This window comes from Diplodia corticola (assembly GCF_001883845.1).
Source record: "Diplodia corticola strain CBS 112549 chromosome Unknown scaffold9, whole genome shotgun sequence".
NCBI lineage: Eukaryota > Fungi > Ascomycota > Dothideomycetes > Botryosphaeriales > Botryosphaeriaceae > Diplodia > Diplodia corticola.
This window is the reverse complement of record NW_017971488.1, coordinates 243,738-258,145: the sequence shown is the minus strand read 5'-3', so window position 1 is coordinate 258,145 and position 14,408 is coordinate 243,738. Positions and strand designations below refer to the sequence as shown.

At 57.4% G+C, this 14,408-nt stretch overlaps 4 protein-coding genes across 4 annotated transcripts; 2 read left to right on the top strand and 2 right to left on the bottom strand.

Moving 5' to 3' along the window:
* Positions 1-3,374: 3,374 nt before the first annotated feature.
* Positions 3,375-5,992, top strand: BKCO1_900075 (nte family protein; the record flags this gene model as incomplete). The annotated part of the gene is made up of 3 exons (XM_020279901.1): positions 3,375-3,626; positions 3,689-4,530; positions 4,600-5,992. The coding sequence occupies 3 exons, from the start codon at positions 3,375-3,377 to the stop codon at positions 5,990-5,992; spliced, it is 2,487 nt and encodes an 828-aa protein (XP_020133039.1).
* Positions 5,993-6,822: 830 nt separating this feature from the next.
* BKCO1_900074 (uncharacterized protein) lies at positions 6,823-7,393 on the bottom strand (the record flags this gene model as incomplete). Its single annotated transcript, XM_020279900.1, has 2 exons — positions 6,823-6,920; positions 7,078-7,393. The coding sequence occupies 2 exons, from the start codon at positions 7,391-7,393 to the stop codon at positions 6,823-6,825; spliced, it is 414 nt and encodes a 137-aa protein (XP_020133038.1).
* A 2,021-nt stretch (positions 7,394-9,414) lies between these two features.
* BKCO1_900073 (3-beta hydroxysteroid dehydrogenase isomerase) lies at positions 9,415-11,075 on the top strand (the record flags this gene model as incomplete). Its single annotated transcript, XM_020279899.1, has 2 exons — positions 9,415-9,679; positions 9,736-11,075. 2 exons carry the CDS (start codon positions 9,415-9,417, stop codon positions 11,073-11,075), a joined length of 1,605 nt encoding a protein of 534 aa, XP_020133044.1.
* Positions 11,076-11,714: 639 nt separating this feature from the next.
* BKCO1_900072 (uncharacterized protein) lies at positions 11,715-14,258 on the bottom strand (the record flags this gene model as incomplete). The annotated part of the gene is made up of 7 exons (XM_020279898.1): positions 11,715-12,873; positions 13,051-13,155; positions 13,220-13,322; positions 13,407-13,480; positions 13,565-13,836; positions 13,895-13,947; positions 14,054-14,258. The coding sequence occupies 7 exons, from the start codon at positions 14,256-14,258 to the stop codon at positions 11,715-11,717; spliced, it is 1,971 nt and encodes a 656-aa protein (XP_020133043.1).
* Between the last annotated feature and the right edge of the window lie 150 nt (positions 14,259-14,408).

Sequence of the window (14,408 nt, the reverse complement as noted above, 5' to 3'; positions counted from 1 at the left end):
GCATGCAAACTCATGTAAAATTTCTATGTCAGCCCGTCAATGTTCTCTCATCACAACATCCATGACGACACCAGGACCCATTGAGACCAACACATGAAAGAAAAGAGAAAAACCCCAGCCCACAACCAGAAGTTCAAATGATTTCTTTCAAAATTTTGTCGTCAATGGAACGAAAACACCGAGGTGAACAGATACCATTCAATGTTTCAATATGAGCTAAGAATTCTATAGCGAGCCATTCAATTGTGCTTTGCTGAAGTCAGGATGTCACGGATGCCTGAACATTGATTTCATGATGCTCTAGATAAGCAAGCAACTGGCATGCGAACAAAGTAAAAGCATAAAGTGCTGAAAGCACGAAGCTAATTGCAGACTTACAGCAAACCCACAATGAGTTCCAAAAGCTCGAGGCCTCCTGTCCTCAACGAATGATACTCCGCTACGAATGCGAAAGAGACATCCGGACCTAGATGGGAACTTTGAAGCTGTACAATATATCTAGATAGAGGGTTCTACTGCCTAACAAGTCAGCTGCAACATCGCAAGGAGATAGACGTAGGTAGGCTCTTTTATTTTCAAAGTCTTTGAAACCCGCGGTGACACTAACGCCGACGGCGACTCAAAACCCGAAGGGAATTGTCTGAGACCGACCGGCTCAGCATTACATTTATTGAGTAAGCCGCATAAGCAACATCAGGAACGAAGAAGGAAGAGAGTAATGGCTAACCAACTTGGCCCCCAAGCCACACGATCGGCGTCGGCTTCTCCGCGCCGCTCCCCCCTACGGCCTTCACGACGTCCGTCTTACTTGTGGCGGTGCCCTAGATGTGGCGCTTTATCGGGATGTCTGTGCGCGAGTACTGTATGTACGGCGGAGAGCCTTGTCTACATCGACGTAGGTCGCACATATGCGATAGTGAACTGGTTACGAGAAAAGTGGTATCACACACTCTTTTGTTTACTGAACATTGGCGTGATGCTGTTGCAGCCACTTCGCACACTGAGCTGTACTTCTCCCGTTAGAGACCTTACGAGATGGGTCACTCGTGTCAGCCAACGAACGGTGTGTATACATGGGAAGTGGGCAAGTCATGGATCCTTGCGCGAAAAGTGGACATCACGAAGACCGCCATGCTGTCCTGCATACGGTCTCGACCGGGCGCTGGAGACCGGTCTGCTTATCATGCGATATGGAAGGTTCCAGCCTGATCAATTGTTTTACCATTCAGTGAGTAGATCATCGTTGACTTTTGCTTCTATTGGGGCGAATTCGACGGACCCTTGTCAATAACAGAGCCTTGACAGCTAGGGAACATTCGCCAGCACCTACTTTGTACGGCTTATCGGCCTATGCCTTGACTCTGAGCGTACCTGAGATAAGTGCTTTCAGTTTGATGATTCGACGCAAATTTTTCTTGCTACGTCGTCTATGGCGGCACCCACCAATGGGATGACCAGGAGTGTGGGAAGGCTGGGCGTCGTATGTCGTCAGGTACGTCCAGGATGCTGCTACGTAGTACGGCATGAAGATCCGGCAATGCAAGCGCGGCAGAGCAGTATGACGATTCTGCGGCCAGAACCAGTCGGATCACAGAGGCAGCCATGCGAGGAGGGTTGAACATGGTCGGCCCTACCAGATGGTCAGGAACGCGCGGAAGTCCCTTGGAGTCAGAAGCTTAGTTGCAGAAAAGCCCACAAAATCGGTTGCGAAGCAGCCAGTGGAGGCGTGCCAGCGATGTGGTTTATCAAGACTGATAAGGACGGAGCAATGACGGTGGGTCCCGCGGCGTGTCCCTGGCGTTCGGGGATTGGTGCGATAGGGCTGAAACGCACGTTTTGGCATGCAATTGCGTCAGAGGAAACCACCGCCACCGAAAGCAAGGAAAAGGAGAACAGCTAGGCCCGGGGAGAAGGACCGTCTGAGTCAACGGGAGCGTCGGGGCGGACATGGTGCCAAAAGCACGGCAGGTCGGCTCATAGGCCGTCGACCGTCGTCTGAGGTCGTGGTGTCAACATGTGAAATCGACGCTGGTGGGGTGGTGGAGCGTGCCCGAGTGGAGGGGATTCGCAGCATCCAGAAAGCATTGGAAGGGCGAGGCCGGTTCGAGAATGCGGCTGGGGGTGGGTGTGGGTGGCCAGAGCGGTGAGCGGTGACAGTTGTCCGTCGCATCGTCGGGTTGTTGCTGCTGTTGCCCGCTGCCATACTCGGTATCCACCTCAGGCATCCCGGCGGAGAAGCAGACCCTGCAGTCGCAGCGGAGCCAGGCGCGCGTGGGGTGTTTCGAGAGTCTCACATGCAAAAGCAGGCAGAGGACGAGGTGGAGTTAAAAGTCCGCAGATGACTCGCGGGCACGACCGGCGCAACGCCAGCGGCTCCTTTCACCACACCATGTCGGCAAGTCGACGGCGCAGGCGCGCGGCGGGAGCGCGCGGGTGATGGGCAGCGCAGCAGCTGTGGCCAAATTTAGCGTCATCTGAGCGCAACGGAGCTGATGGGGAAAGCCCTTGCCTCGAGTTGTCCTGGTGACTGCGGCTTGTGCGACGCAAGCAGGCGGCATGGCGAGGGTGCGAAGGATGTACTAGGTCGTAGGGGCGGTTGTAGGGGTGATTGGCGGCTAGGCCCAGCACTGTTCCCGCGATAAGCCCAACGCCAACACCTGGGGGGCCCCGCCGTGGGGAGAGATGCGGGCTGGATCTCTCTCACATGCCGCAGGACGGGGATCGCGCAGCCACCCTTGCGCGTTCCTCTCACCCGTGCGGCGGAGAAGGGCCCTCGTACCCGCCAGCGCGTTACCGGTTCCTGATCGCAGCCCGCGCCGGCGGGAGAGCCCTAATGCACAGCGTGGGGCGCTGGCAGTGGCAGGCTGGCAGCAGGGCAGCAGGGTAGCAGAGCAGGCCACGCACGGCGCGGAGCCGAAGCGTTGGCCGCGCGTGGGCCGCTGGCCTGCTGCCGGCCTGCCGCCGGCCTGGTCGATGACGAGGTGTCGATGCGAGGGTGCTACCTATCCCTGGCAGCGTCTCAGCTGGTCAGCGCACGGCGTATGACAGATCTCTTCGCGTAGTGCATCGCTGATTTAGGCGGCGCGCTGCGCTACAAGCCTGCCACCGCGACGTCTCACGCGCCTCCCTCAGCACCGCAGAGCGTGCTTGAAAGCGACGCGTGACCCGCTAGCTCTCCCGCCCTCGGCCTTTCACCCGCCGCCCGTCGTCACCGCACCTCCTTGCGATTCTATTCGACACAAATACACGAACACCTCCCCGCAACCCGCAACCCGCCCTCCGCACTCCGCATTCTGTTCCCCACAGCTCCGCGAGTCGACAGAGCCGCCCACGAGAGCCAGTTGCGCCCTCACGCCTATGGCTCCGGTGTGCTCATGTCCTTCCTCCACGACGCCCTCTTCTCCCGCCGGTACCACCATGCCTCCAAGGACGAGCAGACGGACACGCGCGGGCTGAGGCGTGCTAGCGGCAATGCCGGCCTGCTCTCGCCGCTGGCCAAGCTGGTTCGGGACCCGGCGGGGACAATCGAGGATTTTGTCGGCGCTCTCGGCGGCCAGGAATGCCAAAATCTCCCGGAGCTGGAGGACGGGAGCCGGAAGCAGATTCTGTACCTGCGCCTGCAGAACGTACGTCCCACCCCCCGTGGCGACAGCCTGCGGCTGCACGCTAACAATCAGCTTGGTGACAGGCCGAAAACTACACCGATTGGCACGCCGCAGCCTCGGAAATAGACGATTTGGAAGGAAATAACGATTGGAAGCACGAGCACGAGTCGTCCGAATACAACTACGAGCTGGTAGAGGCCCGGCTCAAGCAGCTCGACGACGCACGAATCAGCTGTGACGTCCAGCGCATGCTCTTCCTCATTCGGACCTCCCTGACTCGCGGCCTCGGAGGCATGGGTGACTTGCGCTTGTACAAGCACTCCCACGTCGGAACCAAGGCTCTGATCGAGCGCTACATAGAGTCCGCCAAGCAGACTCTCACTGCGTTGCTGGATATCTCGTCCAAACAGGGAGACAGCGGCCTCGACCCACGCTACGTATTGGAGCAGCTCCTGGCCACCCGGCAATCATTTGGGCGCAGCGCCCTGCTTCTCTCCGGAGGAGGTACATTTGGCATGAACCACATTGGCGTAATCAAATCACTCTGGGAAACCGATCTGCTTCCCAGAATCATTTCCGGAGCTTCTGCCGGTAGCATTGTCTGCGCAGTGCTCTGCACACGCACGGACACCGAGATGCCACAGGTGCTAGACGAGTTCTGTTATGGCGATCTGGACGTCTTCGAAAAACCGGGCGACCGCGGCCTCTTGACAAAAGCTGCCCGGTTCCTGAAGTATGGTGCTGTCTTTGACATTTCGCACCTGATTCAAGTCATGCGGAATATGCTCGGCGACATGACCTTTCAGGAAGCCTACAACCGGACTCGGAGGATCCTCAACATCACAGTTTCAAGCGCGAGTGCCTTTGATTTGCCCAGGCTGCTCAATTACATCACGGCGCCGAATGTCATTATCTGGTCTGCAGTGTGAGTTATTTCCCCATTTCCCTGTCCGACGTCGTCTTTGGTTGCACGAGCATCATCTGACTGGTTTAGCGCTGCTTCGTGTTCCGTACCATTGGTCTTCTCCGCAGCCCAGCTCATGGCCAAGGATCCTACCACCGGCCAGCAAATCCCTTGGGATCCTTCGCCCCAGCGGTGGATCGACGGGTCTGTCGACAACGACCTCCCGATTACGCGTCTCGCCGAAATGTTCAATGTCAACCACTTTATCGTATCCCAAGTCAACCCTCACGTCGTGCCATTCTTGGAAAAGGAGGAGGGTGTTCCGTTTCCGGAAGCCCAAACCAACGCCTCGGCTTTCGCAGCCGGCCCCGGATGGCTGCACAGTATGGCTAATCTGGCAAAGGGAGAGGCCCAACACAGATTGCACGTTATTGCTGAACTCGGCTTCTTCCCCAACTACTGCACCAAGGCCAGGTCCATCCTCAGTCAACGTTACTCCGGAGACATCACAATCTTTCCGGCCATCTCCTACTCGCAGTTCCCGAGGATCCTGAGTAACCCCACACCGGAGTTCATGAAACAGGCAATGATTTGCGGCGAGAGAGCCACTTGGCCCAAAATGAGTAGGATAATAAACCACTGCGCCATCGAGCTTGCTCTCGATGACGCCGTGCGTCAGCTGAGAGCACGCGTGGTATTCAGCCCTAGCGAAGTCGATCTGCGCAAGAATTTGACAACCCGACCGTCCTCCGTCCATTCCGAATCAGGTCGCGGCAGAGGCAGGACTTTGCGATGTCGCCAGGATTTGACACGCAGCATCAACGATTTGGACCAAGCAGCCCGCCATGGGCGTCCAACCAGCCTACACCTGGACGTGCCTGTAAAGTACCGTACCCGGTCAAGGCCGGAATTGCGGACCGCTGCGGCTCCTCGCGCAAGCGATTCGGCGCTGCTTCAGGTCCCGACGCAGGATATCCTCTCGTCTGCCACTGAAGAAGACCTTATTTCGACGGATAGCGAAGACGACAATGCCTCTCTCTCCTCGCTCGACTCTCCTCCAGACGACGATCAAGACGAATGGCCACCATATCTTTTCCCATCGATCTCGCAACCGGCAACACCAAACCACAGCTCTCGGTCGTTACGCAGTACCTCGGCCACACAACTCGCCATGACCAAAACGCCCAGCGCCGTCACGCAGCCCAGTTCGCCAGAACGGATTTACAAGCGTTTGTTCCATGCGCCGCAGAAGACGACGCAGTCGACGAAGACGCCTGAGAGTCCCCAGTCGGGGTCCAACAAGCCCAATGAGGGCAGACGGCGAGAGAGCCACTCGGGGCTGCACACCGACATCAGCGGCACAAGGGGAATGCTCCTGCGCCGCAAGAAAAGCTTTGGCTCCTTGCTTCCGAGCCGTCTACAAAGAAAGAGCAAGAAGACCACCGAAACGCTTGATTACCCAACCGAAAGCGACCTTTCATAACTTTGCCCTTCACGTACATGTATCGTTCACATCATACCCTTGAAGTCATGACATCTTTCTATTCATCGGCAGAGCTTTGAATCTGCACGAATTGCATTGTTCAGGAGTTAAGTGGCGCATCTGCGCAGGAAGAGAAGGGAGACGAGGGGCAACTGGATAGCAGATTCGCAAACGCTTGCTTCTATGCGCATTCGGCAACCGTTATTGTTCTCGTTCTTGCGGATAAGTCTGGCATCCATTGGCTTTGTATTATTCAGCATTGTCGACGTCGTCTAACCTGACACCCGGAAGTGGGAGGAAGAGAGATAGAAAGGGGAGATTTTTCTTATCAGAGAAGTAATCACATTTTCGGACTGGGGATAGATACAACACGCTCCCACGAGCCACCATCGACATCTATCTTTCCTTTGTATTCAGAAACGAGAACAAATACCCGATAACATAACATTGATATAAATTCTTCATCACTGATTTGACTGTGCCACTGTCGCTTGTCACTTTTACAATGCCAAAACCCACATTGAGGTCCATTTCGAATATATAGTACAAGATTGTCCCTTTATGTGAACACGCTGTTAACCCTTCAAATCACGCCACATTTGATGAGACGGCATGTCTTACTCATTATCGTCGTGTGCTCAATATTCATTTTATTTTTCCGTTCCATTCCATTGTGTTTTTACCCTCCTTCCGCCGCTCCTCTCCGATTCAGTGACAGGCACCCGCAATTAGAACCAGAGAACCAACTACTGTCTTCCGCTGACACCAAGCCAGCCATGCCAGCCATGCCAGCCATGCAATAATCACCAGCTCTTTCCCTCTTTTCCTCCCTACCTCTTCTTCTCTTCTGTATCTACTTCCTTCACCGCATTCGAAAGGTCCGAATTCACCACCCGTGGCATCTCTTTGCGCTCCTTCCCGAGAACCACTATGAAAAGGAGAAAAAAAAAAAAGTGTCAGTCAGCATCCGCGATGTATTGTATTCGCTTGTTTCTGTTTTTATTTCCTCTCCTCTTTCGCTCTCACATAACCCCCTCAAAAAAAAAAGGAAACAGAAAATCAAGAACCAAAAAAAAAAAACTCACATCGATCATACAACGCCCAGCTCGTCACGATGGCGATGGGCATGGCCACGATGGCCATGGTCCACCTCCGCGCCGCCGGCTTGTACCTCGCCTGCAGCGGCTCGACGGGTTTCCAGTCGCGCGGGGGCGGACGACGGGAGGAGGAGGAGGAGGAGGGTTCTTGTTGTTGTTGCTGCTGCTGTCCTTGCTTTGGCGGCGGTGTGGAACCTTGTGGGAAGTGGGGGCGGTATGGTAGCAGTACTGGGGTTGGCTTTGGTTTCGTTGTTGTTGTCGGTTGGCCCTGGGCGGGGTTGTGGTGGTGCTGAGGGGGCGCCATTGGGAGGGCTTTGGATGGATGGATGGATGGATGGTGGTGGTGCCGGCGGCGGCGGCGGCGGCGGCGGGGACGAGGAGGACGGAGGTTGTGGTTGTGGTTGTACGAGAGCGGTGGTAGGTACTGGTGTTTTTCGTCTCGGGAGAGTTGCTTAGTTACGGGTGGGCGCTGCTCTTCCCGTGCTGCGTCCTGCTGTGGCTCTCCGCTTGCTACTACTTTTGTGGCTTGCGACTGTGTGTCGTCGTCCGCCTGTGTATCACGCAGCAGCAGCAGCAGCAACGATACTGCTTCTTCCGAGGTGATCGAGGCTCCTCGTCGTCTTCCCTCGGCGCACGCCGCTTGCTTGTCGTCCTACGGTGGCAGCAACAATTCCCCGCGCCACAAGCTCGCTCGGTACCTTGGATTCGGCGGAAACAGTCGACCTTGCCCTCGCGTCGTCGCTTGAGATTGCCTCTGCTGCCCTTCGCGGAATTGTCGGGGGGCAGGTTCGGCGGTGGCGGTGGCTGCTTTGCGTCGTTGCGGAGTTCGAGTGGATGATGGAGCTTGCGGAGTTTGGCTCGGAGGTGTGATCGACGCCGCGGCAGCAACAGCAGCGGGTGGGTCCGCCGCCGGCTGCTTGGCCGTCGCACTTCTACCACCGGCCTTTTTAGCCTTAATGATTTCTACCTTGTCTTTTCCACGGCAGCGGCGTCAGACTTGACTATAGTTGCATCTTTAGCTGCTCTTGATTTCTTTGCTTTGGTAGGCGCTGACTTGGTGGTGGGAGCTTCGGCTCCGGCAACGACTTGTTGCTGCTTGCGGGGGGGGCGGCCGCGAGGCTGCTTTTGGAGCAGCATCGGTCATTATCCTTTTTCTACAATTTTTTTCGAGTTTCATGAAACGTCCTCGAGGATAAGTTCGATCTTCATCACGCTCACGGTAAACGAAGACGCGTGTATGATACGGTCGACGCGTTCTTCTGGGGCGAGATTAGCGACAAGGATGCATGCTTACAATGCGTGGCGTATGGTCAGTGTTCATTGTCACATGGCGCATGAGTACATGGCCCATGGGCAAGGATTCACCGTGTTGCTGGTTAGCGTGTGACTTGTAAGGCGTGCGAATGCAAGGCCGTCCAACCCTAATTAAGGCAGCTACTTGGTGGACTCGGTTTCCTGGTGTGAAGTGGCTAGGAAGGGTTCAATAGCTTCGCGAGTAACAGTTGTTGTGCCGGAATGCATGAACCCCTACAAAAAGTAGCGGAGGCAGAGCCGGCCACCGTCCAGTACTAATTTACCTATCCTTGAGGTTTCCTCTCCTCATCGATGAGCTCTGCCATGTCCAGATGCAAGCCGACACTGTCCACTTCTTGGAGGTTGGCGATTCATTGGGCGTCGTAGTGAAATGGGAGCCAAAGTAGCCAACTCGGCTCGTATGATGATCTCCTGGAGATTGATAGCCCACATTTGGACAGTCAGGGCGGCTGAAATAAGTTAGTTGGTCGGGGCAAGCTCCTGGGTCATCTGCATCTCCGTGTCAGCCAGGACTCGGGCGACTGTTTCAGGGCGAGGTTAAAAGCAAGCAGTAATTAGTGACTATGCATAGGGCTGAGGGTTGGGGCGGTCAAGCGGCGCTCCGGCATCGCACCGCAAGCGAATCTGCAGCATGAGTAGGCGAGGCTTGGGCGTACAGCTGAGCAGCGGAGTGGCTGGCAGTGGTTGCGCGGCCCGCGGGCGTGCGAGGGAAAGGGCCGGGGCGCAGGCGTTCGCTTGCGACGCGAGCAGCCCATCCTTGCGCCCATCACCTCTTGCATGCTCCACTGCCATCCCTCTGGCCAACCGCTGTGCCACTCTGTGCTCAAGCTTCTCCGACACTCAATGCCGCCCTGATGCCGTGTCGCCCATCTGCCTGGCCGTCGCCATGGCCCTGAACGCTGCCGTGCCCCGTCACTCTACATAAGACACAACCGTTTACCCGCCCTATATGTTAATGCTGCCCCGCCCCGTCAGGTCTTGCGTCTCGACTCGCTCGAGCGCCCAGGCATCATGTATCCTGCCGACCTTGTCGTCCGCTTCTTCTCGCCCTCGACCTACGCCATCTGCATCTCAGCCGTGCTGCTTTTCCTGTACTTGCGCCATGTAGACCGCGCCCTTTCCGGCACCCCCGACGAGGCCGATCGTGCTGGCTCTCGGCCCTGGACAGTGGAAGAGCTGAAGGAAACGTACCAGAGAATGAAGCAGTCGCCCGTTGACATACGCCAACACCTCCCTCCCAAGCAGTCCCGCCGCTACATCGTGACTGGAGGAGCGGGTAAGTCTTCGTCCACAGTCCGCATCCATCACAGCCTGAACTAACGCCAGAAGCAGGCCTGGTCGGCGGTTCAATCGTGCAACACCTTCTAGCTCGTGGTGAAGACCCCGATGCCATCCGGATCGTTGACGTCCGACGTCCAACCCCAGACGTCGCGGGAGATGTGCGTCGATCTGCAGAGCTTAGCAAAGTGAGCTTCGCCTCTGCAGACATCACGAACATCGACTCTACCAATCACGCCTTCTCCCTTCCCTGGCCGTCTTCGGTCGCCGACCGCCCGCTCACCGTCTTCCATACCGCCGCCACCATTCGCTTTGCCGAACGCGCAAGGGACCTGCTTCCTCTGTCAGAAGCCGTCAACGTCGTCGGCACCGAGAACGTCCTCGCCGCCGCCAAAGCCGCCAACTCCTCCGTCTTGATCGCCACCTCCTCAGGCTCCATCGCCATCCGGCGCGTCAACTTCTGGCTAGTCCCCTGGCAACGATGGCCGCGAGGCTTCTTCCAATCCCTCAGCGACGCCGACTACGACCTGACCCGTCCGCACGAGACCTACTTCGGCAACTACCCAGCCTCCAAAGCCACTGCCGAGCGCCTCGTGCGCGGTGCCGACGACGCCGCCGCCGGCTTCCGCACAGGCGTCATCAGGCCCGCGTCGGGCGTGTACGGCAGCACGACGGACAACACCATCGGCAACTACCTGCGGCGCGGCGGCAACGCCGACTGGATCCGCCACATCGTCAACCCCTTCGTCTACACGGAAAACGTCTCGCTGGCCCACCTGCTCCTCGAGCGCCACCTCATCTCGCCCGCCCGCCGCCGCACCCCCACCCCCACCCCCGCTCCATCCACCATCACCGGCCAGCCCATCCAGCAGCAGCAGCAGCAGCAACCCGCCGCCGCCGCCGCCGTCGTCGACCTCGGCGGCCGCGCCTTCACCGTCACCGACCCCAACCCGCCCATCCGCTACGCCGACATGGCCACCCTCCTGCACGCCCTCTCCGCCACCCCCGTCCGCTTCGTCGCCGTGCCCCCCGCGCCGATGCTCGTCGTCGCCCACGCCGTCGAGTTCTACTCGCTCCTGCGCCATCGCTACCGTCTCGCCGCAATCTTGCCGCCGCTCGCGGGCGACCTGGCGCTGCTGCAGCCGGCCCTCTTCGCCATCTGCTGCGTGCACCTGGCGTACGACGACGGCGAGGCGCGGAAGAGCCCTGAGGACGGCGGGCTGGGGTATCGCGCGCCGTGGACGTCGATGGAGGCGATGTGTGCGCAGGTGCTTGCTTGGAATGAGGACCAGGGGGAGAAGGGCGGCGGCGGCGGCGGCGGTGTCGTTGGGGAGGTGAGGGATGTGATTCGTGTGGTTGAGAGGCTGTCGGTTGCGCCTGGTGGGTCGTCGTGATGATGGTGGGTGGTTGTTGTTGTTGTTGTTGTTGTTGTTGTTGTTGTGGTGGTGGTGGTATACCCTGTTCTGTTACGGCTGAGTTTATGAAAGTACGTGCGTTGAGCATGACGAGTAGATACCATTTGAGCTCGTGCAAGTTTGAACAAGTGCGAGCTGCTGCTCACGAGAAACTATCCGTCATTTCTTGGTTTATTTGAAGTTAAGAGTCCTCGCGGTTCTCAGTTGACCAAGCATTACCGTTTGATCCGTACTACGTAGGCCATGACACTTGAAAAAAGGTGTTTTCCACCTTGGATGTCGGTTAAAGCAGGATCACTTGTTGTGCCAGAGTGAACATCTACTGTCTACCAGACAGCGTGTACAATCAGAAGTTCGATTCCAGCTCCTTTTTCTTTTTCTTTCTCTCCCCCTTTGGCCTTTTTCGTCAAGTCACCATAGACGCGAAACCCACTGTGCGTGCCTTTATACACATTGACTTACTAGTACAATTACCTACTATGAGCTCTGTCTGGCGTTTATACAGGTGTCGTACGTACGTATCCGCTCTTAACCCAAAAAAAAAAAAAAATTCTTTCTACCCAACAACACCACCCTAAGGAAAACATTACAACATCTGCCTTCTTGCTTAATTCAACCCTAATCCTTCGCGCCGGGTTCCATATTGCCACCACCAGCACCCTCCACCCGCGGCGGCCCCGGCGGCGCGGGCGTACTATCCAGGCCGAACCTGGATTCGGACGAAGTGTCGTTCTCGAGGGCCCTCTCGATGAAGCTGCACACGCCCTCGGACGCGATGACGGTGCTGCTCCGCGGCTCGCTCGCGGGGCCGCTGCCGGTGCCGGCGTCCGTGCTGCAGCCGCCGCCGCCGCCGACGATCGCACACTCCTTGTACCGGCTCAGGTCGTTGGCGCTCCCCGTCTCTTCCTGGATCGCGGCGGCGGCGGCGGCAGCGGCGGCGGCAGCAGCGGCTTTTTTCTTCCCCACCATGGCGTCGTCGTCGTCGTCGTCAGAACCACCACCGCCAATACCACGACGGTCATCGTCATCGTCGTAGTCGTCATCACCACCATCCCTCGCATTCCTCCCACCACCACCACCACCACCACTGCGCGCGCTCCCACGCCGCCGACGACCCTCCTCATCCACCCCCTGATCAATCCCTCCTCCTCCTCCCTCCCTACTACTGAACCGCCGCCCTCCCGCCCCTCCCGTCGCCGCCCCGCTCCCCCGCCGACTAAAATCATCACTGCTGCTGTTGTATCCTCCGCCGCCGCCATTATGCAGCCCCATCTCGACGTCCGCGACCGACGCGCCCCACCGGCCCCACAGGCCCCACACGCGGCGCCGCGTCGACATGCGGCCGATGGTCCAGGTCGAGGCCTTGCGGGTGACGGCGTTGGCGGTGGCATTACCGCCGTGGCCGTGGGGGGTGAGGAGGCCGTTTCCGCCGTTCGCGGCTGGGGTTCCGAGTGCGGCGCCGTGCTGGGGATGGAGGTGAGGATAAGGGTGGTGTTGGTTTTGCGCTTGTTGTTCTTGTGCTTGTTGTTGGAGCTGGAGTTGGTGTTGGAGCTGGAGTTGTTGTTGTTGTTGCTGCTGCTGTTGGTGGTGGTGCATGGCCGGGAAGCGGATCGTGGTGGAGAGGCCGGGGGACTCGAAGGCCGTGTCGAGGTTGTTGTCGTCGCCGTCGTCGTTGTTGTTGGTGTTGTTGGGGAAGAGGGTCGGGAAGTGCCGCGACAGGAAGGGCTTGAGGATGGGGACGCAGGCGCAGATGATGCAGAAGGTGAGTTCGGCTTGGCTGTTTTGGTTTTTTGAGTTTGAGTTTGAGTTTGAGTTTGGGGTTTATCAGGAGGAGGGATATAAGAGGGGCGGATAAGGAGTAAGGTAGGAAACTTCATAAAAATAAAAGGAGAGAGAGAGAGAGAGAGAGAGGCTGCGGACTGAATGGAAGGGGTGGGGGTTTCTAATAACGTACGTCCAAATTGCAACGGGGGTCCAGTCCCACGTCACGTCCCCGTAGCGCGGCTGGCGGACGAGTTTGTGTATTGGGTAGAGGCGGAGGATGCTGACGATGCAGGATCTGGTTTCATGCAATGTGGCAAGTCAGTCAAATGCCAGAGAAAAGATAAGCTCAATTGACTTACGCAGATCCCAAGGCAAAGACGGTAAAGACTTGCATCTTCCGTTTTGGGCCGAGGTTCAATGTCCATATCAACGGTACCGGTAGACTTAGTATGAGGAGATCATCTGGACGGGTTAGAAATCGGCTATGCTTGGGGTTCGGTGCATTTTTGGAGGATTCCGTGGAAATTGCTGGAAGAGAGAACTTACTAACACAGTGGAAGATAGGGATTGCTATTAAGGTTTTGGGAGTAATGCATTTTCGGTATTGTATGTGTAGGTCCCTGGATTTGTCAGAATGAGAGTTTCCAAAGCTTCGGCAGAGAATGGGGTAGCAAGCGAGTGGGGCAAGGAGTTGGATCACATACCACTGCGCAGCAGGGGTCCAGCAAGCAAAAAAACTCAACAGAATGGCGGTTAGGGTATGGGCAATCGTATAAGCCATTACGAACCACCAGCGCTTGTAAAATCGGTACACGTCAAACACACGCCGATATAGCAACAGCAAAGAGACCTTGACGAAAAACATTGACGCCGTGTAAAAGACTGCGGCCAGAACGCGGCCAAGGAGAAAGTGGGGTGAGAAATCTGCGAGGCTGATGTTCCAAACATGGCGGCCGAGGCCGTATTTGAGCAGAACCTGCAGATGATCAGCAACGGCCATCTCAGGCGAAGACGAAGACGGGAGGATTGAATACCTGAAGAACGGCTACAAGAAGGGCCCAAAACACGACAGCCACAAGCAATGCATCTGCTGAGGTGTCAGCGGGGATGTGGTCTGGGGCTGAGGCAGAAGGGAGCGGAAAGACGAGGAAAGACGGAATTGGAAACAGAACAGGGAAGAAAGGCGGGCTCACAGTCATCGACTCCCAGCCCTCTGACGATGTGCATGCGGGTATAGAACCTCAGGCCCACGGTCAAGACGACGAGCACGACGCAGACGACATTGGAGGCGGTGACCTGGTAGCCGAGCGAGGGCGAGTCGATGAGATTGCTGATTTGGCCGTCGGGGGCAGTGCCTGCTGGCGTGGTGCTCCAGTCTTGGTCGGCAACCTGCGACATGGCCAGCTCGTCGACGGGCTGCTGGCGCCGCCCGGGCTGGAGGTGGTGGCGGCGTCCGGTCCCGGTTTTCGAAAGGATGGGATCTGTTCTGATTGCTCTTGCTGCCACGTAGTGGACCTGAATGCAGCCAAGTGCGCGGCTGGGTGGAAA